The sequence below is a fragment of the Hemitrygon akajei genome, unplaced genomic scaffold (assembly GCF_048418815.1).
Source record: "Hemitrygon akajei unplaced genomic scaffold, sHemAka1.3 Scf000101, whole genome shotgun sequence".
In the NCBI taxonomy this organism is placed as follows: Eukaryota; Metazoa; Chordata; class Chondrichthyes; order Myliobatiformes; family Dasyatidae; genus Hemitrygon; species Hemitrygon akajei.
Window position 1 is genome coordinate 2366608 of NW_027331987.1, and position 27429 is coordinate 2394036.

At 47.2% G+C, this 27429-nt stretch overlaps 2 protein-coding genes across 6 annotated transcripts in view; one reads left to right on the forward strand and one right to left on the reverse strand.

Moving 5' to 3' along the window:
• Nucleotides 1-14262, reverse strand: part of LOC140723123 (zinc-binding protein A33-like) — a 43870-nt gene extending 29608 nt beyond the window's left edge. The window contains exon 1 of the mRNA XM_073037750.1: nt 14154-14262. Within this exon, the coding sequence (XP_072893851.1) occupies nt 14154-14262 (109 nt within the window). The remainder of the gene's footprint in view (nt 1-14153) is intronic.
• LOC140723130 (uncharacterized) overlaps nt 1-27429 on the forward strand; it is a 1246679-nt gene that overhangs the window by 1176876 nt on the left and 42374 nt on the right. The window lies entirely within an intron of this gene.

The following is a 27429-nucleotide window of genomic DNA, read 5'->3' on the forward strand; positions in this document are numbered from 1 at the left end:
TTCTGAACTAACATCTCTGTTCTGCTAAGGACACACGCACACTTGTCCGCTGCTGGATCCAAACACAAGCTGATTTCCCTCTCACCCAGAGTTCCACAAATGTGGAGTCTCAATGATCTTGTGGTAAAATAAATGATTTTCCACAATGACTGTGTGTTTCCTTTGTTATTGCTGCATCGGATCCGGAGTAACAATTATTGTCTTTTCCTTTACGGTTGTGTACGGAAAATGGCATCAAAGGCAGGTGCGCTGAGAAACAGACTTGCAGCAGCGTCACAGACACATGGCAAAGCCGCGGTCACAACAACATCAACACAAGTTATTCAAACATTTTACAGGAAGGAACTCAAATAGAACAAAAACATTTAGAGCACAGTGGTCACAGTGTTCACAGTACAAAATCGCACTCACAGTGTTCAAAACTAAAGTGTCCAGTTCCAGATAAAATGGTAAACCAGCTTCCTGTCCGGAAAAATGAATGCAACTGATTGTCACACACGAGAGAAAATCTGCAGATGCTGGAAATCCAAGCAACACACACAGAATGCTGGAGGAACTCAGCAGATCAGGCAGTATCTATGGGAAAGAATACATTCGACGTTTCGCCGAGGCCATTCATAAGACTTGACTTTAGACCATCCAATAGATTCAGCACTTCTGATATCAGTCTCACCGGCCTATAATTGCCTGGCTGAGATCAGCAGGTGGTGAATGTGTTGAATTCGTTGCCACAGGTGGATGTGTTGGCAGGTGATGGAGTGTAAATATGGCGGAGGCTGATAGGTTCTCGATCACTCAGGGCGTGAATTGTTCCGGTAAGAGGGCAGAAGAATGGATTCGGGAGGGAAATTGGCCTGCCATGATGAAATGATGGAGCATACTCGATGGAACGAATGGCCTGATTCTGTTCCTATGTCTTGTGGTCTAAACACAGATTTACCTCCCCCCACTTTCCGGTTTCTGCAGAAATCGCTCCCTTCATTTGCCCTTTTCCACTGTTGTTCCTCCTGGCACTTACCCCTGAAAGTGAGAGAAATACTACACCTGCCGATTCATCTCCTCCCTTACTCCATTCATCGCCCAAAGAGGTTCTTCCAGGTGAGACAACGCTTCCTCTATTGCATCCGCTGCTCCTGATGCAGCCTTCTGTATATTGGTGAGACCCGGCGTAAATTGGAGGGATCGTTTTGTCTAGCACTTCCTTTTCAGCTGCCAAAAGTGGAACTTCCCTGTGCCCAAACAATTTTATTCCTATCCTCATTCCCGTTCCAACATGTCGGTCCATGGCTTCCTCTTATGCCATGATGAAGCCCCCCCTCCCCCTCCGGCTGGAAAAACAACACCTTATATTTTCTTTATATAACTCCCAACCAGATGGCATGAGTAGCGATTTCTCCTTCCAGTAAACTTCATCCTTACTCCTCCCTTCATCTTCTCTCCCCCAATCTGGCTCTTACCTCTTCTTCTCCCACTGTTGCCACTATTCCTTCCCATTATTTCATGAACTACCCTCTCCTCTCCAATCAGATCCCTTTCTCTCCAGCCCTTGATCGTTCCCACCCAACTGACATCACGATTCACCTTACATCTACCCTCCTCCTTCTGCCCCGCCTTTTTTTTTTAAATTCTGGCCTTTCCCCTTCCATTCCAGTCCTGAAAAAGTTTCTCAGCTCGAAACGTCAGCTGCTGATTTATTTTCATAGACGGCTGCCTAACCCGCCGAGTTCCTCCAGCAATTTCTGTGTGTAACTTTCCCACCCGGTGGTGTCCTGCCGAAATGGCAGGTCCCTGATGGACAACACTTCTACCTGGTGAGTCCAGCAACAAAGACAGATCTGCTGCAGACAACTCTCAAACGTGGTGGTGTCCTGCCGCAATGACAGCTCCGCTGTGAACAACCCTCCCACCTGGTGGTGTCCTGCCGCAATGACAGGTCCGCAGTGGACAGCTCGCAGTGGGTGAGTCCAGCCAGAAAGACAGGTCTGCTGTGGACAACCCTCCCACCGGCTGGTGTCCAGCCGCAATGATCTCTCCACTGTGGACAACACTCCCACCTGGTGGTGCCCTGCCGCAATAACAGGTCCGCAGTGGCCAACACTCCTACATGGTGAGTCCAGCCAGAAAGACAGGTCCGCAGTGGACAACACTCCCACCTCCTGGTGTCCAGCCGCAATGATCTCTCCACTGTGGACAACACCCAACAGTTAACAGACGACAGTCAACATTTTGTAAAATGACACTTCATCGGGACCGGAAAGGACGGGGATAGATGCTAGTATGATAAATTGAGGAAAGTGGTAGAAGTACAATCTGGCAGTTGGTAGAAGAGAGACAAGGTTGGGGGAAGGGGATGGAACTGAACTCAGGCTGGAAGATGAGAGCTGGAAAAGTTAAAGAGCTGCAGAAGAACTAATCTAATAGAGAAGTAGAGTGGAACACTGAAGAAAGGAAGGATGATTGGAACCAGAGAAAGGTGATGAGCAGGCGAGAAGAGAAGGGGTGACAGGGTAACTAGTAGCACACACAAAATTGCTGAAGGAACTCAGCAGGCTATGCCAGCGTCTTTGGAAGGGAGCACAGTCGACGTTTCTGGCCGGGATCCTTCAGCAGGACTGAGGAATAAAATGAGGAGTCAGGCTTAGAGGTTGTGGGGATGAGAGGAAGAAACACAAGGTGATAGGTGCAACCGGAAGGAGGGTGTAGGGGTGAAGTAAAGAAAGCAATGGAAGAAGGAAAAGGAGGATGGAATACGAGAGGGAGACGATACCCATCTGTCCTCTATTAGATTCCCCTTTTCCAGTCCTGCACCTCTTTCACCAATCAACTTCCCGATAAAAATTTAACTGCGACCTTTATTCCAGGTTAACTGAACCTCATGGGAAAAATCCTGGCTGCATTTACCCTGTCTATAACACTCATAATGGTGTATACCTCTATGAAGACTCACATCATCGTCCGATGTTCCAGGGAATAAAGTCATAACTTATTCAACCTTTCCCGGCAACTCAGGTCTGCACGTCCTGGGAATCATATTATAGATTTTCTCTGTACTCTTACAATTTTATTCATGCATTTCCTGTAGGCAGGTAACAGAAACTACCCATAATCCTCCAAATGAAGCGGCAACAACCTTTTATACAACTGTAACCCCCTGGGTCGCCTCAGGCTCACTCAGCTCGTTCTCGTCTAGGGGGAGCAGCCTTCGGCCCAGCCAAACTGGGTAATCAGCTGGTGTGGATGCTGTGTGATGTCCCCGCCTCGCCCAAAAACAGACAGTACACGATATGCGATTAAATGAGTACAATTTATAAAGTTTACTATAACTAAGTGATTAATAACGATACAGTATATATGAAGGAAAAAAATAAAGAAAAGGCGCCAAACTTATCAAAGTCCAAACCACTTCGTGCGCAACCGTTGGAGCTCAATTACTGAAGTCTTCTGGCCACCATTCGACCCCTTCCGAACTCCTCGACTCGCAGCTCAGGACCACCCGAAGTGGTCAACCAAGCACATCTATCTTCATCTCCTCTCCTCGGGGTACCTCCTGGCCTTGGACCCCCGCTTGGGGTCCGTTCCTCGCCCAGTTTACAGCATCGCGTCCTCTCTCTCTCTCACCCCCTCGCGCCGATCTCCCCAAAAGCCCGCCAACAAAAGCTTACAGACTCAGAAGAGAGAACAACATTAATCCCAATTGGTTAACAAATGAATATAATTCTCATTATCAGTAAATTTTAACCCAAACAAGCTTCCAGCACTCTCTCGCAACAAAGAAGCATTCCTACTTCTAACAAAACAAAGAAGCCATTTTGATTACATACACAGTAACAAAGAAAAAGAAGAAATCCCCTTTACACAACTTAATCATAGCCCCCATCTCCTGTACTCAGCACCTTGATTTATGGTCCAAAGTACCAAAAGCTCTCTACACCACCCAATCTACTTGTGAAACCACTTTCAGGTAATTATGAAACTGTGCTCCCAGATCCCTCTGTTCTACCGACTGCTCACCGTGTCTTCACGCACACCGAACCGCTGATACCTTCACTTACTGATTAGATTATCCAAGTGAGAATAATTTCAATCTCTTCACAAAATGGCGCCTGAACCATAAAAATGCAAGAACAGAGGTCAAAGTTCAAATTGTATGTACAAAGGAAACGACCTTGAGATCCGTCAGAGCTACAAAGCAGCAGACATGCACATTGGATTATCCCAGAGCAATAAGCCTTTTAAATAGACCACAATGCGGCTGCCTCCACCTGAGAAAGTAACTGAACGTTCAAAGTGCATTATTATTACAGTATCTAAAAATGCAACAACTGAGAGTCGTCACACCTCCAAATCCCGAGAACCCGGAAATACGTGCGCACCCCCAAGCCCATGATCATGCTCCAAAACCACCGATTCCCCAAAATCCGTGTGCACACCTAACTCTGGCAACATTCCCAATTCCACACCCACGCCCAGATACGTGAGCACTCTCAAATCCACATGCAAACCCATACTGGACAATAGACAATAGGTGCAGGAGTAGACCATTCGGCCCTTCGAGCCTGCACCGCCATTTTGAGATCATGGCTGATCATCTACTATCAATACCCGGTTCCTGCCTTGTCCCCATATCCCTTGATTCCCCTATCCATAAGATGCCTATCTAGCTCCTTCTTGAAAGAATCCAGAGAATTGGCCTCCAATGCCTTCCGAGGCAGTGCATTTCAAACCCCCACAACTCTCTGGGAGAAGAAGATTTTCCTTAACTCTGTCCTAAATGACCTGCCCCTTATTCTCAAACCATGCCCTCTGGTACTGGACTCTCCCAGCATCTGGAACATACTTCGTGCCTCTATCTTGTCCAATCCCTTAATAATCTTATATGTTGCAATTAGATCCCCTCTCAATCTTCTTAATTCCAGCGTGTACACGTCCAGTGTCTCTAACCTCTCTGCGTAAGACAGTCCTGACATCCCAGGAATTAACTCTTCCCTTGATCTGCGCACACCCCCAAGTCCGTGTGCACCCCCGAGTCAGCATATGCCCGGGAATCCCCGTACACCCCAATGTTTGCTGAAAGAACTGCAATTTCTACGCACATCCCCAAATCCCCGTGCACCCTCATATTCCACAAACCACTCCAAAATCAGCGCACGTCCTCAAATCTCTGTGTAACCCCAAAACCATGCTCATTACCGAAACTGTCGACGCCCCTACGTCCACATTAGATATTCCCAGAGCAAGATTAATTTCAGGTAGATCAAAAACAGTTGATACCAACACAAAACCAGGAACAGAGGTCAAACATCAATATGCATTTATTATTAAAGTTTAAATGAAACAGCCTTGAGAGTCGACACACCGACACCGCCGAATCAGTGTGCACCGGCAAAACAACCGACACTCCAAATTCCACGTGCATTCACACTGTAGCTGACAAACCCCTAAATCTGTTCACATCCATGTGCACCACCAAATCCGTGTGCAAACCAAATCCGTGTGCACCCCAAATCCGTGTGCAACCCAAATCCGTGTGCACCCCAAATCCGTGTGCAACCCAAATCCGTGGGCACCCCAAATCCGTGTGCACCCCAGTATCACCGAAAAAACCCGATATAGACACATATCCCAAATCGGTATGCACCGCACATACGTGCGCACCCCGAATCTGTGCATAAGCCCACTCAGGTGACTCTCCCAGAGCAGGAATCAGTATAAAATCGCTGTCCCCTCCATGAAAAATATAAATCTATGAGTGCACCTTCAACTGAACTTTGCTCTTGCTATTTCCTTAAGGTGGAGGCAGCAATTTTGTGAATTATCTGAAATGATTTTTTTTCTGGGATAACGAAATGTGTATGTAGGGGTGGCAGCGCGATTGCGGGTGTAAACAGATTTGTGGATGTGTGCAGATTTACTGTTGTGCCATCGAATATGGGGATGATCACAAATATGGGTTTGCACACTGTTTTTTCGGTGTCGATGGATCTGGGTTAGTGACGAATCACAAGACTGATTCTGAAACTTCTCGGGCGTCTCAGGGCTCATTATCCCTCACTGGCAGTCTCCCAACTCAGCGCCGAGTAACCCGCCTTTCTCCAGTCTCGTAAGACCAGGGTTTGCACACCCCGGTCCCGCCAAATCCGTGATATTCGGTTGTTCGCCCAGCCAAACCCCGGTTTGTGTGAATGACGTCTGATTTGCTGCCCCTGTTTCAGCTCGTCGCAGGAAATAATAATATTTATAAATTGCAGCTTAACTATGGAATTAGTCGAGAAAATAAAATATAAAATAAAAAGGAGCCCATTATAATTAAACAGTCAAATCTTCCAAAAGTCATATTCCCCGATGCCTGGTAGACGACAGAACGTTGTCTCCGATTGTCTGCAGCGTCTACTCTCTTCATTATCTCCAACAATACCCCAAACACTGCTGGCAGTGAAACTTTTGCCAGAACGTTATACTTTCCCACACCAGAAATTGTCGTGTCCTCATGACTTTGCTGGCCAATGTCGCACCAAGGAAACAGAGAGTTGCGCCTATTCCCCTGGTGAAATAAGTCACGACCATTTACAAATGGATTGGAGGTTCTGACGTCACGAAATTCCTTTGAGCTCTGTGTTATTAATGAGGGGATGATACATCATTTCAAAGTCATGAGGACACGACGATTTCTGGTGTGGGAAAGTATAACGTTCTGGCAGAAGTTTCACTGCCAACAGTGTTTGGGGTATTGTTGGAGATAACGGGAGCTGACGAATGTGACCATCCGGTGCAGGACAAAAGGCTGGTTGGGCGTTTATTTTGCCTGATACCGGTGTGTGTCTCTGTCTTTGGCCGACTTGTGTTCAGGACGCAGCTTTATTAATAAAATGAAACACTGAGGGGACAGAATATTTCACCGCCCTCATTATCTGCTCCCTGAATTTTGACTGAGTCACCGCGTAAGTAAATGTGTTTGTGCAGCAGCTGAAATCACAGATTTTTTGGAGACTGCGGATTTGGAGTTGTGACGTGTTTTAATTTCCAATACGTTTATAACCTCTGTACTTTGCCCTTTCAATTGGCGCACATAGATTTTGTGGTGCGCTCTTATTCGGGGATGTGTGTTGTCGAATATGGGATTGCACTCGAATCAGCGTATGCCGGCCGATTTAGATTTACACAAGAATTCCGGGTTGCGTGCGAGTGTTTAATATCGAGTCAGCCGTTTTGTGCACTGTTTGAAAATGATTCTTTCGGATTAGCTAATGTGCATGTGGAGTTTTCAGCGGGTTGGTCTGCAAAATGATTATGGAGTGCGCTCCTGTTTAGGGATGCGTGCAGATATGGGGGTGTTCACGGAATTAGTGTTACAGCCAGATTCGGGTACGTCAGCCGGTCTGGAGTTGCAAACTGAGTTTCGGTTGCGTAAAGACAGCCATTCTCTGAACTATTTGAACGGATTTCAACTGTTCGGTAACCCATTATGCATGCGGGAATGCGCACTGATTCGTTGATTGTGTATATTTAGGGCAGCCTTGGCAAATAGGGGGATGCCCACTGATTTGGGGGTGCTCGTTCAATAGGTCAACATAAGGATTTTTTCGGATTTCTGGGTTGTGGTGTCTGCGGATTTGGAGATGTGACGTATCTCAAGTTCGTTTCATTTATAGATTCTTTCCTTATCAATGCACTGAAAAGATTCTTGCTCAGGAATAATCTAATGTACATGTCGAGGTGTCAGAGTGTTTGGGACGGACGGATTTGACGTTGCATGAGAATTTGGGGGAGCACGAGGGGTGGGGACGTCTGTGGATTTGGGTGCACACACTGATTTGCGGGTAGCTTGCGGATTTGGAGGGGCGCACAGATTTGGGGGTGAACATGGATTTGGGGTGTACACCGATTTCGGAATTCGTCGGCCAATATGGGATGCACAGTAATTTGCAGATGTACACAGAGTTAGTGGTATGTAGGCCACATACGGGGTACACACCGATTTCTGGATGTGCGCGGATCAGATATAGGGGTGTGTTGTCGAATATTGTGGTTCACTTGGAATGGGCGTGCGTTCAGTATTGCGTGTAAATGAGCGGGTTGACTGTTTAGTTACAGATTCTGTTAAAGATTCAACTGTACTTATGTTGAAGTAAGTACAACTTACTAATTTATTTGTCTTTCTTATCTGCCTGTGAATACATCTATCTCACAATGGATACAAAGATTCCTAAAACTGGGAAAAAAGAAGCTTCAACGTCTCTGTCTGCCGAGATTCTCTCTATCCCGGAACAGAATCGACAGGATATTATAATTGATATCAAGACTGAATTTAGGGCTTCTATTAGTCAGCTGGAGTCAAAATTGGATCAGATTAACGCCAGAGTGGATGACCAAGCCGAACAATTATCTCGCATCGACCTAACTTCCGAAGATTTAAAGCGCTTCTGCTCAGGACGCGGTTTTATTAATAAAGTGAAACACCGAAGGGACAGAATATTTCACCGCCCTAATTATCTGTTCCCTGAATTTTGACTGAGTCACCGCATAAATAAATGTGTTCGTGCAGCAGCTGAGATCACTCAGCAAAACCGCGACGGACGTAAACTCCATTCAGAATCATTGAAATCGATTCCTTTCCCTGAGACCTGATAATATATGAAATTTACAGCCAGTGTCATCCACAGGAGGATGAAGCTGCCGGAGAGGGTGAAGAGTAAAACCACAGACCTCCTCCTGCTCTCCATCTCCGGGTCACTGCGGTTCTCCCCCTTGCTCTGACCCTTCAGCCCCTTACGGACCCGACTGGCCACTAAAATGTGCCTGACCGTCAGAGCGTTGAGCAGCAGGATCCCAGCGAAAGGGAGGAACGGTGTTAAAACCGTATCGAGCCAGTCATATCCCACCCACCCGGGATCAGTGAAATAACTGTCCATCAGTTCACAGAACCACGGTATATTGTCGATGATCACCCTGGGTTGCCGTGTGAAGTATCGGGGAACATTTTGCATACAGAACAGTGCGCCGGTTGTTGTTAGAACCACAGCCGCAGTTTTCCCGGTGCAATATTTTGTTTTCAGTTTCTGGCAGCAAATGGCGACAAACCGATCAAGGGTGAAAGTGACGGTGAACCAGACAGAACACTCTCTGGCTGTGCCCCTCAGTACTTCCAAAACACTGCACGCACGGATGATGCTCAGAAACTCCACGGGAAGTAATGCCCATTGATACTAATCAAAATGACGCTGGTTACAATGGTCAGTAGATCCGCCGCTGCCATGGCCACCAGATAGCGAGTGGTGCAGGTAGAGAGGCCGCACTTTCCCCGGGACAGGATCACGATCGCCACTAAATTCACTGCGTGTGGGGGAGGGGGGAGAAGAGGAGGGGGAGGGGGGGGAGGCGGGGATCGGGGAAGGCAGAGGGGGATGGGGAGGGGGACGGGGGGAGAGAGTGCGGGAGAGAGAGAGATAACAGACAGAGGGCATTACTGAAACAATTCCTCAAGGGATCGGGTTTCAGCTAAATGTCTGGAGCACTAGAGTCTATAAACGGCTGCTAATTTAATGGGTCACTGTCTCCAACCTGCCTTCTTCAGTGTGGAGATTGGACAATGTGTGGACAATCGTCGGCGATAAAAGCGTTTTGCATGAACAACAACGGTCGGTGCTGATCCAGATTCCAGTCGCTGATGGAGCCGTTTCACTGATTTAACCGTGACTGACCAGGCCCCTGGAAACTCAGCATCTGATGGGGCCGAGAAATGATACGGAGGGAAGCAACACACAAAAAGTACTGGAGGGACTCAGCAGCTCAGGCAGCATCCGTGGAATTGAACAAACTTCGGTTTTGGGCCGAGACTTTTCCACAGGACGAAGCGGTGCCCCAATTTACGACGCGTCTCAGAGAGAAAGCAGGAACAACTCAGTAACCTGAGGCTGATCGGCTCCGTTAATGGTTTAATTCTACAGCGCAGCTCAATTCGATAACTCTCGTCAGCAGATCCGCGGACACTGATTCAGGTGATCAGACCCAATTATTAACACGTACAGCAAGCTGGATGAACTCAGCAGGTCGGACAGCATCCGTGGAAACGAGCAGTCAACGTTTCGGGCCGAGACGCGTTTCCACGGATGCTGTCTGACCTGCTGAGTTCATCCAGCTTGCTGTACGTGTTGCTTTGACCCCAGCTGTGTACTTTGTGTTTACAGACCCAGTTATTGACCGACAGGCAGTGAGATCCGACAGTGACAAACTCCACAGGGAGACATGAAACACAGGACCAGGGTTTATCTCTGGTCAATAACTCAGAAACAGTGAACTTTACAATGGAAACCCATCCCAGTCACAGCTTGCGGGAGAGCTGCCTGTCCCCACACTGGGACAACTCCGGACAAGGTGTCATTGAAGGCAAGAACAACGTTCGAGTCGATCCCGTGAGTTAGATGAGAGACAGGAGTTTAGTTCCGCTTGTCATTAAACATGAAAAATCAGAGTGTTGAACTGACAGGATCGATATCTCTGACCGATATTTGTACAACGATCATTAAGTTAGAAGCTTGTCAAATGATCATAAACAGATTCACGTGGTTAACACACAGAAATGTCAAACATGAATTGCTCTGCTCACTCACCAGCAACTCCAATGACGGCAATGAACACGTACAATACTTTTTCAACACTTCTGTACCTATCGAACAGTTCAGGCATTTTCTCTGTCCAGTGACCTGTACCCACTGTGCTACAGGCGATCTCTCGGAATGAAATGTTAAGGCAGCACATGCCTGCGGTTTAAATACCATTTAGCGACTCCACACGGACACATTTCAACAAATTTAAAAATAACTGTATTGAAATTATTTACAAAACAATTATGTCAGGCAGGTGCAATCCCCGTGGTGACAGATTGCGGTTAAATAATTAACTAGTGCAATGTTTGGACTGTTTGTGTGAATTAGATTGTCCCAACAAAGGTAACTGAACCTTCCGTGGTATCTTATCAATTTAATGTGCTTTCACTGTAAATATGTACTTCAATGGAGCCAATTGAGAGACACAGAATATTGAAGTAAATTGTGTCATTGTAGCTTGTAAAATTGTATTGAATCACCTACTGTTACCAATGTCCTCGAGAGTATCCCCTTCCACAGTCTGAGCAGGGGAACGGTCTCTCCCCAGTGTGAACTCGTTGATGCACCTTCAGTTGATATGACCGAATTAACCCTTTCCCACAGACTGAGCAGGTGAACGGCCTCTCTCCAGTGTGAATTCGCTGATGTACCATTACTTGAGATGACGGAGTAAATGCCTTCCCACAGTCTGAGCAGGTGAACGGCCTCTCTCCAGTATGAACTCGCCGGTGGGCCTGTAGCCTGGATGAGTCAGTGAATTCATTCCCACAGTCTGAGCAGGTGAACGGTCTCTCCCCTGTGTGAATTCTCTGATGCTCCTTCAGTACAGATGACTGAGTGAATCCTTTCCCACAGACTGATCAGGTGAACGGCCTCTCCCCAGTGTGAATTCGCTGATGTACTTTCAGCTGAGATGACCGAATAAACCCTTTCCCACAGTCTGAACAGGTGAACGGTCTCTCCCCAGTGTGAGTTCGCTGAGTAACTGAAATGTTCCCACACAGAGAGCCTTTGTTGCTGCACAGCTGGTATTTTGTTGATACCGTGCTGTTTTCAGGCTGTGTAAACATTTACCTTTCAGACAAACTTCCATACGTTGTGAGCAAATTAAATTAGAGAAAACATTGGTATTATTTCAAGTTCTGGTCATGTATGACAGCACTACAAAGAGCATGTGATGTTACATGGCAAACCCTGGAGAGTTTCAAATTACTCTGCCCCTCCGCACAGGTGATTGACGGTGGAGAGCCCATCAGAGGCAATGCCAATGAACATGATGGGGAGGGCAGTCCTCGTTCACATTGGAGTGTGGCATATTTGTGATGAGAACGCTACAGGTCTCTTGGTACCCAGGCCAAAGGTAATTGGTATCATTATGTACTCAAAGCGAATGGTATTAAACATGTTCTCACAGCTAGAAAGGTCCAGATTTAGATGGAACAAAGGTGATTTCCACAAGGACTAAAACTGATGTAAGGATTTTGTTTCCTTCTTTTCATACAGTAAACATTGACATTTTCATTGACTGTAAGGTCAGTTCCTCAGTGTTCAGTGGTGCCCGAGTGATCCATCTACTCCCCTTCCCTCCCCTTGCGATTCCAAATACGGCCTACGGGCTAACGGTGAAACGCTGCCCCTGTCACCTATGGCTGCTCTTTACCCAGAAAGCCCCACGAAGAAGAGACCCATCTATCCGCCACGGCTCCAGCGCCTTCGCTGCTCAGCAGAAAGTTCCCCGGAGCCCGCGTAGAGAGAGAGGGAAAGGACTTGGACTGTGCCGGGGTACGGAGGAAAGTAGTGGACGGAGCTCACAGTAATTGGACTTCAGTCGCGGTTCGGACGCCTGTACCGATAATAATCCGCCCAGATCCCCGCTCCTACCTGCAGCCGAGTCTCCGAGCCTTTTGTCCACCGTACGCACGCGCGAAACTACCCGCTCCCCTTACGCATGCGCATGTGATCGGCTGGTCACGGACGGCGATTTCTGGAACTGACAGGAGAAAGTCTGCAAATGCTGGAAATCCAAAGCGACTCACACAAAACGCTGCAGGAACTCAGCACCTCAGGCAGCATCTATAGAAAATTATAAACAGTCGGCGCTTTTTGGCCGAAAGCCTTCTGCAAGGCAGAGAAGCACGGGGGAAGATGCCAGAATAAAAATGTGGTGGGGGAGGGGAAGAGGCGAGCTGGAAGCTGACGCCGGGTGGGTGGGAAAGGTGAAGAAGGGGTGGGCTGGAGAATAAAGAATCTGATAGGACAGGAGAGTGGACCAGAGAGAGGGCAGGAGGAGGGTCCCGGGAGGAGTGTAGGCAGGTGAGAAGAAGTACAAGGTCAGAGTGGGGCATAGAGGAGGGTGACGGTAATTTGTTCTCCTGAGCGGAAATCGATGTTCATGCCATCAGATTGGAGGGTATATAATGTGACGGAATATTATATATAATATAATATATATATTATTATCCAGTCAGCCTCCAGGGTGGCGGAGCAACAACTTATATTCTGCCGTGGTACCTTCAAACGAGATGAACGAGCGCACCAGTCTTGTCTGTTTGAATCCAGAGCCCAAGAAAAGCTCTCTTTCGTGTCTCCGTCGTCTTTGACCCCCCTGAAGAACTGTTTCTGAGTGACAGCTAAGATCCACCTGCAATTCCTTGGCCCACTTTCCCAACTGGTCTCGATCCCACTGTAACCTTAGACAACGCTCACTTTCTCCACACACCGGTTTTGGTGACATCCACAACCTCACTAATTGTTTGATCTGCATTCTCCAAATAATTAACACACATCGTTGCCCAGTTGTAAGCGGGTGAATTTACTTTCTCTTTCATCTCCCCGGGGACGAGACTGCCTGGACCCGGGGGGGGGGGGGGGGCAGGTAAACACGGGCTTTCAGTGTCTGAGCCGGTGAGGAAGCCGTGAGTGGCCAGTCCACAAGACAAGACAGCAGATCCCCTCGGCAATCAAACCGACCCTCTTCAGGCCTGTCCCTCCGTGTCCAATCCCCCTCTCAGTGCGAACTCAATCGCCACTGCCACTCCTTCAATGGGGCGACTGAGTCGTGCAGTCGGTGTGAAACCACCTCATTTGCCTCGGGACCATTTCCATTCCACCCATCCAGAGGCAAAGAAGCTGGTTTTAAATTTGTTTTTACATTGGTTTATTTCTGATTTTCAAAGTTGTCATTCCTGTGTACTGATATCTGTTTGTCATCCTGACCAGTTCTGCCTGAAGTTGTTTGGCCTGATTGTTTCTTGGTGAAATTTGACAATGGCGTCTCCCCGGGTTTGGACCTTCATGTCCGTATCTGAACAGGAACCGTCCCTGCTCCCACTCCAGGCTCAGCTGAGAGTGACTGTACTGGCACTGGAGACGGCCCAGTCCCTGACCTCCCAGACTGCACCGTCGGGTAAACCCCGTTACAACTGGTACCAGGACCTCCCAGAATAAAGGATGAGCCCTTGTCTGGCATCTACTGGCTCTGAGATATCTCTACCCACCCGTACAAGTACAAAACTGGACGCCGCCCCCCCCCCAAGCGCCGACACCTACCGTCAGTGTGTCCATCACCAGGGGCACACATCATGTTCTCCGGTGGCATCAAACCAGCCCGAAGACCCCGGTCTCCAGTTGGCAGCAGCTCATTTGAGGGACCCGCCATTTGGGCTCCACCTCATTCGGGGGCAGACGTTTTGTGGGTGGGTGAAGCTCATTTCACACTCCAGTGACCCTCTGAGTGAAGAGGAATCCCCTCATGTGCCCCATAAACTCCCCACCTTTCACCCTTAACCCCTTGTCAAGTATCTCTCTGCTGAGACTCACAGAACACAATCCCAACACTGAGTGTATCTTCATCAAGCAGCTTTATTCTTTATTACCTGCAGGGGGTAAGTTCACCTCCATTCTCACCAGGGATGGGAGGGGACTTCAAACACATCGTTTACAAAATATTCCTTCTGTACATAAGAACGAGACGAGGTTACTGTTCCCAGCGAGCTCCGTGTTCCCGATACATTTGTTGTTGCTGCCATCTCCGGTTGAGTCGTCTCCGCTACTTCCTCATTTCTGCACAGCGTTCAGTGTTTGCAGTCACGAGTTCCTTTAGTAAGCACATTTCTTGTCGTTTCCTCCGGCTACTTTAGTCACCTACATATATCGCATTTACTAGCTCAGCCCTCCGGGGTTTGTACAGCTCCATTTTGTCTCATCAGATTCTTACATTAAAATGCAAAGTTCAGTACATATTTCCCCATTCCCTCCTCTTTGTTGTCCCATGACAACAGACATCCAATATTATCAGGACTTACGAAGTGAATGATGTCTTTAAGGCGGAAATACTTCAGATCTCAAGGCTTTCCTTTCCCTTATATCCCACCCATTACCTATGAGTACCCGGAACCCTGATGTCCCCTCATTTCGGTCACATGGAAGAGTAAAAGAATCATAATCTGATTATTATTACTCTGATGGTTATTCCATAATGTAAAACGGTATTCTCTCATCCAGATTCCCAAAATAGCTTCCTGAGGGGTTGTAGTGGTGGAACCGTACAATGTAAACCAGTATCCCACCATGCTCCCAGAGTACCAAATGGCCACCGGCTTCCTGAGGGGTTATCATTGTGGAACTGTACAATGTAAAACAGTATCCCACCATCCTCCCAGAGTCCCAAATGGCCACCGGCTTCGTGAGGGGTTATCATTGTGGAACTGTACAATGTAAACCAGTATCCCACCATCCTCCCAGAGTCCCAAATGGCCAGCGGCTTCCTGACGAGTTATCATTGTGGAAATGTACAATGTAAACCAGTATCCCACCATCCTCCCAGAGTCCCAAATGGCCACCGGCTTCCTGAGGGGTTATCATTGTGGAACTGTACAATGTAAACCAATATCCCACCATCCTACCAGAGCCCCAAATGGCCACCGGCTTCCTGAGGGGTTATCATTGTGGAAATGTACAATGTAAACCAGTATCCCACCATCCTCCCAGAGTCCCAAATGGCCACCGGCTTCCTGAGGGGTTATCATTGTGGAACTGCTCTCCCACTTATCTCATTCTATCTGCTGCCTCTCAAATCTAATCCATCAGATGAGTTACATTTTCAGATTTGTCTGGTGTATTGATGCAATGTCCAATTAAAGCACATGCACCCCACTTTTTATCTAATATAATGTCTCGGGTGGCTGGAAAACGATGCTGGAGAGGCAGTGACGGGAGACAAGGAAATGGCAGACAAACTGAACAAGTATGTTGTGTCTGTCTTCACTAAGGAAGACACCAGAATAATGGTGGAACTTCCAGGTGTCAGGAGTCAGAAGTTTGCAAACTTACCAGAACCAGAGTGAAGGTTCTTGAGAAACTGAAAGGCCAAGTTAGATAAGTCACGTGACCCAGATGGTGTACACCCCAGGGTTCTGAAAGAGGTGGCTAAAAAGATTGTGGACCCATTAGTAATGAACATTCAAGAATCACAAGGTTCTGGAATAGTTTGGCAAGAATGGAAAATTGTAAATGTCACTCCACTCTTCAAGAAGGGAGAGAGGCAGAAGAAAGGAAACTATAGGCCAGTTAGTCTCTCCTCAGTGATTGGGAAAATGCTGGAGTCGATTTTTAATGATGAGGTCTGAGAGTACCGTGTCACAAGATAAAATAGGCCATAGTCAGCATGGTTTCCTGAAGGGAAAATCTTGCCTGACAAACCTGTTGAAATTATTTTAAGAAATAACAAGCAGGATAGACAAAGTAGAATCGATTGATGTTGTTCACCTGGATTTTCATACGGCTTTTGACATGATGCCTCACATGAAGCTGCTTTAACAACCCACGAGCCCATGGTATTGCAGGAAAGATTCCAGCATGGACAGAGCCGTGGCTGATTGAGAGGAAGCAAAGAGTGGGTATAAAGGGAGCCTCTTGACGAGTGGGTTCCACAGTGGTCTGTGTTGGGACTGATACTCTTTATGTTAAGTGTCAGTGATGTGCATGATGAAACTGATGACCTTGCTGCAAAGTTTTCAGACGATATGAAGATGGTTGAGGGTCAGGTCATTTTAAGGAAATAGAGAGGCTATGGAAGGTCTTCAACAGATGAGGAGAATGGGCAAAGAAGTGTCAGATGGAATACAGTGTCAGCAAAGGGTATCAACATGCACTTTGGTAGCAGAAATGAAAGGGCTGACTATTTTCCAAATAGTCCCTAAAGGTGAATTTGCAGATTGAGTCTGTGGTGAAGAAGGCAAATGTAATGTCAGCATTCATTTCAAGAGGAATGGAATATAAACGCAGGGATGTAATGCTGAAAAATTTGTAAGCACTGGTGAGGCTTCACTGGGAGTACTGTGAGCAGTTTTGGACACCTTATCTTAGAAAAGATGTGCTGAAACTGGAGAGTGTCCAAAGGAGATTAACGTAAATGATTCCCAAATTAAACGTGTTGTCATATGAAGAGTATTTGATGGCTCTGGGCCTGTGTTGATTGGAATTCAAAAGAATGAGAGGAGACCTAATTGAAATATATCAAATAGTGAAAGGATTAATAGAGTGGATATGGAGAGGATGTTTCCTATTTTGGGAGAGTCTAAGACCAAAGGACACAGCCTCAGAATAGAGAGGTGTCTTTAGAATGGAGATGAGGAGGAATTCCTTTAGCCAGAGAGTAATGAATCTATGGACTCTCTGGATCGTGAATCATTGGCAGCTGTGGAGGCCAAATCTTCATGTACATTTAAGGCAGAGGTTGATAGTTTCTTGATTGATCAGGGCATGATGGGCTACCAGGAGAAGGCAGGAGATTGGGGCCAAGAGGGAAATTGGATCAGCTAAAATGAAATGGCGGAACAGACTCGATGGGCCAGATGGCCTAATTCTGCTCCTATATCGTATGGTCTTAAAGCAACCTCTCATTTAACGTCAGCAAGAGCCAGGAGCTGATTATTGACTTCAGGAGGCGGAAACAGGAGATCCGTGAGCCAGTCCTCATCAGAGATCAAAGGCGGAGAGGGTCAGCAACCTTAAATTCCTCAATGTCATCACTTTCCAGGATCTGTCTTGAGCCCAGCATGGAAGTGCAATTACGAAGAAAGCACAGCAACATCTCTATTTCCTTAGAAACCTGCAAAGATTCAGCATGACATCTAAAAGCTTGCCAAACTTCTATAGATGTGTGTGGAGAAAATGTTCAGTGGTTACATCATGGCCAGGTATGGAAACAACAAAGCCCTTGAAAGGAAAATCCTACAGAAAGTAGTGGATATGGCCCAGTACATCACGGTTAAAACCCTCCCCACCACTGCGCACATTTCTCTGGTGCGCTGTCATAGGAAAGCTACATCTATCATCAAGGAGCCCACCAAGTGGCACATGATCTCTTCTCACTGATGCCATCAGGAAGAAAGTGCAGGAGTCTCAGGACCCACACCACCAGGTTCAGGAACTGTCATCACCCTTCAATCATCAAGTTCTTCAAACAGAGGGGATAATCTTACTCAAATTCAATTGCCCCATCACTGAGCTGTTCCTATAACCCATGGCCACATTCACGGATTCTTCATCTCCTGTTCATGATAATTATTTCTTACTTATTGTTTTCTATTTAATATTTACAAAGTCTGTTGTCTTTTGCTCATTGTATTTTATCTACGAGGTTGGGTTCGGGCTTTCATTCATTCAATCATGATTCTTGGATTTACTGAGTTTGTCCGAAAAAAACAATCTCAGGATTGAACATGATGACATGCGTGTACTTCGAGAATAAATTTACTTGGTATATTTTGAATTCTACAATTAAATCTGTAGATACTCTCTCAAACACACATGTGATTTGTAATTTCTAAAGGTTCAGCATTTACTGGCTAAGTTATTTGGCTCTGATCAGAATGACCGTCCCATCACTATGACCCCTCTTCTGAGGTACCCCAGCTACAGGAAAGATTCCTGAATCAAACTGGGATCACTGTTTCAAGCGTGCACGCACACACACACAGACACACAGCTGTGATAAAGTGCTTTGAGGGTTTGGTCATGTATAGAATCAACTGCCTGTGCATGGACCTGGACCCACTGCAATTTGCCGATTGTTGCAATATGTCTACAGCAGATGCAATCTCACTGGCTCTCCACTCAGCATTAGATCACCTGGACAATAGCAAAATACAAGTCAGGCTGCTGATTACAGCTCAGCATTCAACACAATCAGACCCTCAATTGTAATCAACAAGCTCCAAAACCTGGGCCCCTGTACCTCCTTCTGCAACTGGATCCTCACCAGGAGACCACAGTCTGTGTGGATCAGAAATAACATCTCCTCCTTGCTGACAATCAACACTGGCACACCTCAACGATGGGTGCTCAGCTCACTGCTCTACTCTCTCTACACCCACGTCTGTGTGTCTAGGCTCATCTATAAACTTGCCGATGACACAACTACTGTTGGTGGAATTTCAGACGGTGACGAGGAGGAGTACAGGAGTGAGATAGATCAGCAAGTTGAGTGGTGTCACAGCAACAACCTTGCCCTCAACTTCATTAAGACAAAGGAATTGATTGTGGATTCAGGAAGGGGAAGTCGAGGGAACACACACCAGTCCTCACCGTGGGATCAGAAGTGAAAAGGGTGAGCAGTTTCCATTTCCTGCCTGTCAACATCTCTGAGGATCTACCCTGGGCCCAACATATTGATGCAGTTGCAATGAAGGCACAACATCGGCTACATTTCATTCGGAGATTGAGGGGAATCGGTCTGTCACTGAAGACACTTGCAAATTTCTACAGATGTACTGTGGAGAGCATTCTAACTGGTTGCATCACTGCCTGGTGTGGAGAGGCCACTGCACAGGATCGGAAAATGCTGCAGAAAGTTGTAAACTCAGCCAGCTCCTTCATGGGCACTGGACACCACAGCATCCAGGACACATTCAAAAGATGATGCCACAAAAAGGTGGCATCCATCATTAAGGACCCCCATCACCCAGGACATGCCTTCGTCTCATTGCTACCATCAAGGAGGATGTACAGGACCCTGGAGTTCACTGGTTCAGGAACAGCTTCTTCCCCACCATCAGATTTCTGAATGGACAATGAACCCATGAACACCCCCTCAGGATTTTCCCTCTCGTTTTGCACTATATTTCAAATTTAATTTTATAAATACTTATTGTAATTTATACTATGCATTACCGTCACAAAACAACAAATTTCACCACATATGCCGGTGATTCTGATACACAAACACACACAGCTGGGCTCAGACATACAACACTCCCACATTCCTCCCTTTGTGACACCCTGCTTGCTCCGTGGCCCCAGGTATGAAGCTCAAACTGTTGCAACACCTGCCCTTTAAATTCATGGCCGAGGCTGTGTTGTGTCTGTGCACTGTTTGAGTTCGATATTAAATAAAGAGCATTGAATGGGAAGGAAGGTTTGAATAGAAGAATAAAGATCTCCTCTGAAGGTATATGGGGTCCTGGTGAGAGCGTACATGGAACACTGTGCACAGGTCTGGTCTCCCTCCCGGAGTCAGCCTGTGGGATGAAGGGAATGAAGAGAAGGTTTCAGAGATTGCTTTGGGGGGGAGGTAGTGTCCTCAGAGAGATTACACTGACTGGGCCTGTCTCAAAATTAGAGAAATAACAAGTGGTCTAACTGAGACAGACACAGTCTCACAGGGTACTGACAGGGTGGGGCAGCAATGACGTGTTTCCTCACTGGGTGTTGAATAAGGGGTCACAGACTCAGAATCCGATGTCAGCTGACAGGCCTCAGATGAGGAGTGCGGAGAACCTTTGGATTTTTTCCCCCACAAGTTTTCTAAATTCACAAGGAATATTGAAGGGCTGAGCGAAGATGGGAACGTTGCAGGAAAGTGACGCTGAGGTCAAAGATCAGCCATGTTCTGAGTGAGGGGCAGAACAGCGCAACGGTCCGAATGGCAGCGCCCGCTCCTGTTTCCTATTTTCCAAAGCACGAACTTACCTTTGCGCCTTGTTCTCCCTTGGCCTTCAGCCTGTCCGATTGCACCGGAGATCCATCAGCAGCCGCTGCGGGTCAGATCCGGGCTCCCAGCATCAGGAGACAGGTCTGGGAGGTAACTCCAGACAACAGGCCCCGATCCACGGCGGGGAAAGACCGGGCACCCTCCGTGCAGCTGAAACATCTCACGGAATCTCTGCCACGGGAAGGATTCACCCGGCCGGTGTTGCAACCTTTACCCGAAGTGTAGCTCCCAATCTCCGGCTTCTCCCCCGGTCCACTCGCTCTCAGCTCCAAACCTCGGACCGCGCCGAACATTCAGCATCCCGCCCACTGGCACTCCTCAGCCAATAGGAGAAAGATTCTCCCAGCGGTACCGCTGATTGGCTGTGAGTGTGTCCGAGGGCGGGCTGCTAACGGGAGCTGGAGATGTCAGTCACAGTTTGTTCTCGGAATCGAAGGAATTTCCCAAAACTCAAACTTCAAAGTAAATTTTATTATCAGAGTACGGATAACTCACCACATACATACAACACCGAGAAGCATTTTGCTGCGGACACAGAGAAGATCTACAGAACAGTAACTTTAAATGGATCAGTGAAAGATCCGCCAGAGTGCGGACGACAACAAACTGTGCAAATGCAAACATAAATAAATAGCAACAAATAACAGGAACATGAAATAACCGCAGCGGCTGCCGACGGATCTCCGGAACTCTCACCGCTCCCCTGTGCATTCTGACAGGCTGAAGACCAGGGTAGAACAAGGCGCAAAGGTAAACTCGTGGTTTAGAAAATAATAAACAGGAGGTGGTATGGCTATTCGGCCCCTTGCGCCTGCTCTGCCCTTCACTCGGAAAATAACACTATAAGACCATAAGACATAGGGGCAGAATTAGGCCATCTGGCCCATCGAGTCTGCTCCGCCGTTCAATCATGGCTGATCCTTTTTTCCCTCCTCACTCGCAGTTCCTGGCCTTCTCCCCGTAACCTTTGATGTCATGTCCAATCAAGAACCTATCAATCTCTGCCTTAAATACACCCAACGACCCGGCTTCCATAGCTGCATGTGGCAACGAATTCCACAAATTCACCACGCTTTATCTAAAGACATTTCTCCGATTCTCTGTTTTGAAAGGGCGCCCCTTTATCCTGAGGCTGTGCCCTCTTGTCCTAGACTCTCGCACCATGGGAGACATCCTTACCACATCTACTCTGTCTACCTGTTAATATTCAAAAGTTTTCAGTCAGATTCCCCTCACCCTTTTGAATACAACCGAGTACAGACCCAGAGCCATCAAACGTCCCTTTCATACCTGGAATCATCCTTCTGAAATTCATCCGAACCCTCTCCATGTCTGACCTATGACCTCAACACCACTTCCCTGCAATGTCCCCTTCAGAGCTGAGCCCCAGAATATGTCTATTAAATTTAGAAACCCTGTGGAGGAAATTCCAAAGATTCGCTGCACTGGTGTGGAAATTTCTCCTCATCTCAGTCCATAAGACAAGACATAAGACAAAGGAGCTGAAGTCGGCCATTCGAGTCTGCTCCGCCATTTTATCATGAACTGATCCAATCTCCCCTTTGGTCCCATTCCCCAGCCCTCTCACCATAACCTTTGATGCCCTGGCTACTCAGATGCCCATCAATCTCTGCGTTAAATACACCCAATGACTTGGCCTCCACTGCGACCTGTGGCAACAAATTCCACAGATTCACCAGCCTCTGGCTACAAAGAAAAATTCTTTGCATGTCTGTTCTGAATGTGTGCCCTTCAATCCTCATGTCCTCTCGTACTAGACTCCCCCACCATGGGAAACAACTTTGCCACATCCACTCTGTCCATGCCTTTCAACATTCGACATGTTTCTATGAGGTTCCCCCTCATTTTTCTAAAAGGAGTACAGTCCAAGAGCAATCAAACGTTCCTCATATGTTAACCCTCTCATTCCCGGAATCATTCTAGTGAATCTTCTCTGAACCCTCTCCAATGTCACAATATCCTTTCTTAAATAAGGAGCCCAAAACTGCACACAGTATTCCAAGTGAGGTCTTACCAGTGCCTTATAGAGCCTCAACATCACATCCCTGCTCCTATACTCTATTCCTCTAGAAATGAATGCCAACATTGCATTCGCCTTCTTCACCACCGACTCAACCTGGAGGTTAACCTTAAGGGTATCCTGCACAAGCACTCCCAAATCCCGTTGCATCTCAGAACTTTGAATTCTCTCTCCATTTAAATAATAGTCTGCCCGTTTATTTCTTCAACCAAAGTGCATGACTGTACACTTTCCGACATTGTAATTCATTTGCAACTTCTTTGCCCATTCTCCCAATCTATCCACGTCTCTCTGCAGACTTTCTGTTTCCTCAGCACTACCGGCCCCTCCACTTATCTTTGTATCATCAGCAAACTTAGCCACAAAGCCATCTATTACATAATCCAAATCGTTGATAAACAACGTGAAAAGAAGCGGCCCCATCACGGACCCCTGTGGAACACCACTGGTAACTGGCAGACAACCAGAATGGGATCCTTTATTCCCACTCTCTGTTTCCTGCCAATCAACCAACGCTCTATCCACATATGTAAATTTCTTGTAATTCCATGGGCTCTTATCTTGTTTAGCAGCCTCATGTGTGGCACCTTGTCAAAGGCCTTCTGAAAATCCAAATACACAACATCCACTGCATCTCCCTTGTCTAGCCTACTTGTAAATTCCTCAAAAAAAGGCAGGATTTTCCTTCAAGGAAACCATGTTGAGTTTGGCCTATCTTGTCATATGCCTCCAGATACTCGGTAACCTCATCCTTGACAATCGACTCCAACAACTTCCCAAACACCGATGTCAACCTAACAAGTCTATGATTTTCTTTTTGCTTCCTTGCCCCCTTCTTAAATAGCAGAGTGACATTTGCAATCTTCCAGTCCTCTGGAACCATGCCAGAATCTATCGACTTTTGAAAGATCATTGCTAATGCCTCCGCGATCTCCACAGCTACTTCCTTCAAAACACAAGGGTGCATTCCATCTGGTCCTGGAGATTTATCTAACCTGAGACTATTCAGCTTCCTGAGTACTTTCTCTGTCGTAATTGTGACTGCGCACACTTCTCTTCCCTGACACCCTTGAGTGTCCGGTATACCGCTGATATCTTCCTCAGTGAAGACTGATGCAAATACTCGTTCAGTTCCTCAGCCATCTCCTTATCTCCTATTACAATTTCTCCAGCATCATCTTCTATCGGTCCTGTATCTGCTCTCACATGTCTTTTTATACACTTGAACAAGTCCTGCTGTTCCTGCCCAACCCTGTCAATATCCTGTTAGATTGAGCCTGTCCCTTTTACTTCTCTAATTCAGAGACAGGCCCAATGCGATCAGTCTCAGTCAAACCACCTCCGATTTCACTCATTTTGATACGGTGATAGGTTATCGGAGCATCTAAATGGACGTGATGTTGTTCCGGAGCCTGATGGTTGAGGGGTAGTAACTGTTCCTGAACCTGGTGCTGCGAATCCCGAGGCTCTTGAACCTTCTACCTGATTGCAGCAGCGAGAAAAGAGCCTGGCCTGGGTGGTGAGCATCTCTGATGATGGATGCTGCTCTGCTCCGACAACGTTTCATGTCGATGTGCTCAGTGGTTGGGAGGATCCACCCGGGATGTACCGGGCCGAATCCAACACCTTGTGTCGGTTCATCAGGAGGGCGATGAAATACTTTGATCATCGTGCCAAACCTTACCTTGGGAGAGGGAAATTGCTAATGCCTCCGCAATCTCCACAGCTACTTCCTTCAGAACACGAGGGTGCATTCCATCTGGTCCGGGAGATTTATCTACCCTTAGACTGAGGGAAATGGCAATCGAGATTTCGAGTTCAGACAGTCCAGCTGAAGGATCTCGACCTGAAAGTCGATTTTACATTTCTCTCCACAGATGCTGCCTGACCCGCTCAGTCCCTCGAGTTTCTTACTCGAGATTCCAGCATCTGCATTCTCTTAGGCCTCTCTTTTCAGAACTTGTCCCTTTCAGTCCTGCCTCAGACTGAACCAGGCTCTTCTCTCCGGCTTCATTTCTGTTCTGCTTCTTCTTTAGCCCATCACGCCTACCGGGACACAGGCCGTCAACAGCAGCTCGTCAGAGTCCCCTATCCAGGGCGAAGGTTACCGGCCCTGTGGCTTCTCCTTTCACCACACGACTTCAATCGTCTTCCAGGGGAAGATCCTTCCGATCTCAGGGATGAGGCCTTTGAAGGTTCATTTGACATTTCTGTGCACTGCCATTTTTCGGGACGAGATTGCAAACCCCAGGCCCAACGCCGCCCCTTTCGGAGCCGGGCTCAGGCAGTCCGTGGCCGAGTTTTCATTTCTGTTCTGATCTGTTTAATGTATTGCTGATCTCACCCTGCGATGGAAATTACCACTATTACTTCCCATTGAACACATCCAGCAGCAGAATGTTCAATCCCCGAGACTGTTCCGTCATGCTTAATCTGTTTCTGATCCCTCCCTGATATAGATACAATCCCTTCCCTCAGACAGCATCATAATGTTCACTCCCTGACACTGCAGCGCCCGTAGTGGACAATCGCGGTACTGCAGGGGATCAGCAGCTCCCCGAAAGTGAAAGCATTCTGAATCAGGAAGTGCTGGGAGTTAACATGGCTTCGAAAGGACCGGCCGAGAGTTTGAGCGAGGAGGTGATTTGTTCCGTCTGCCTGGATTTCTTCACCGATCCGGTTATACTGGAGTGCGGACACAACTTCTGTCGCTCTTGTATCACACGGTGTTGGGAAAGGGAGCAGAGAAACTCCTGCCCGGAATGTAGAGCGGTGTTTGCTGACCGCACCCTCAGGGTGAATCGGGCCTTAGCAAATCTGACACAAAAAGTTCGGAATCTGAGCCTGAGCCCGAAAGGGAAGGAAAGTAAACTTCACTGCGAGGAACATGAGGAAGAACTGAAGCTGTTTTGTGAAACGGACAAGACACTGATCTGTCTGGTCTGCAGAGATGCGCAGGAACACAGAGAGCACCGCTTCATGCCGATTAAAGAAGCTGTTAAAATCTACAAGGTAAAACTAACCCGAATTTGATCTTCACTCTATCTTCCATTCTTCTGCCTGGGACCACAGGAGCCTTCACATCGAACACATCATTCCCCGCAACTTTCACCAACTCCAACGGGATTCTACCACCAAACACATCTCTCCCTCCAACAGCCCTGACCTACCCCTCCACACAACTCTCCGCGCTCTGTAAGGATCGTTCTCTACGTACTGTAACTCCATTATCCACTCACTCCTACCCACTGATCTCCCTCCTGGCACTGACACCTGCAAGCGGGACAAGTGCTACACCTGACTCCTAACCTCCTCCCTCGTCACCATTCAGGGCCGCAAACAGCCCAGTTCCTCCCGTTTCTTCCATGGTCGATTGTCCTCTCGTATTAGATTCCTTCTTCTCCAGCCCTTTACCTCTTCCACCTGTCCCCTCTCAGCTTCTCACTTCATCACCCTCCCCCAAGTTCCCCCTCACGTTGTCTCACCCTTCACCTGTCAGCTGGTTCTCATCCCCAACCTTTTTATTCTGGCTTCTGTCCCATTCCTTCCCAGTCCGAATGAAGGGTCTCATTCCGAAACACCGACTGTTTATTTCCCCTGAATAGATGCTGCCTGACTCACTGAGTTCCTCCGGCATTTTGTGTGATAATCGGGTTTGATCACCTGTTGCTTTTGATGCATCTTTGTTTCTATTTCTTTCACTCTCTGACTTCCAGGATCAGCTAAAATCTTCCTTAGACTCTCTCACAAAAAAGAAATCAGACTTCCAGAAAAAGGAGCAGCAACAGAAAGAGAAGATTTCCGGAGTTCGGGTGAGGCTTCCTGAGCGGAATTTCTGATATTACTGTCGAGTTTTGCTCCATTTAATGCAGAATAGCCGAGTATCGCAGCTCCAGTGACCTGGGTTCGATCCTGACCTCTGCTGCTGTCTGTGTGGAGTTTGCATGCTCCCCCTGTGACCACGAGAGATTCCGACACATCCCAAGGACATGACGGATGAATGGCTAATTACCGTTAACCCTGTGAAGGTGGGGTGGGTGTGCGTGAATCGGATGGGAGTTTATGGGTCAATAAGTGAGAATAGGTTTCAGGAAAACTTGAGGGAATGGTGTTGACGGGAATGCACTCAGAAGTAGCATGGACTCTAACAGACCGAACTGAGCGACAAAAGGAAACAGAGCACAGCAATGCAGTATATTAATCTTCACCTTTCATTCGACAGGAACAGTCACACAGCCTTCAGTCCCACGTCACATCCCAGTTTGCTGAACTGCGCCAGATTATCACTGAGAAAGAACAGAGCTTACTCAGGGATCTCAGGGAAGAAGAGAAGAGGATTCTCAATCCAATGGAGAAAAATATTCTAGCTCTTCAAGAGAATATAAGGATTATTCAGGAGGAAATCTCAAAGTTAAAGGAACAGATGGATCAAAAAGACGGTGTGATATTTCTCAAGGTGAGGGATTATATTTCAAGTTGTTTCTGTCAAAGGGCACTAAATGAACAATGGTATATTTGAGATAAACACAGCACAGCGGCCAATTCTAACAAATCAATTATCGCTGCTGGTGACCTCACACAAGTTGTTAGACTTGCATGATGCGCCCTCCAATCACTCCAATAATGACATTTCAAAATGTCCAAGATACGCTTTCAGTCCTTCATTAGCAAAATACAATCTTGAAGCGATGAAACTTCAGGGTAATTCATTGTAAAGTAAGCTGCAACACAGCGGTCAAGAACAGAATGACATCCGCCCGTCCCCAGCTCAAAACAGCCCAGAACAAAGT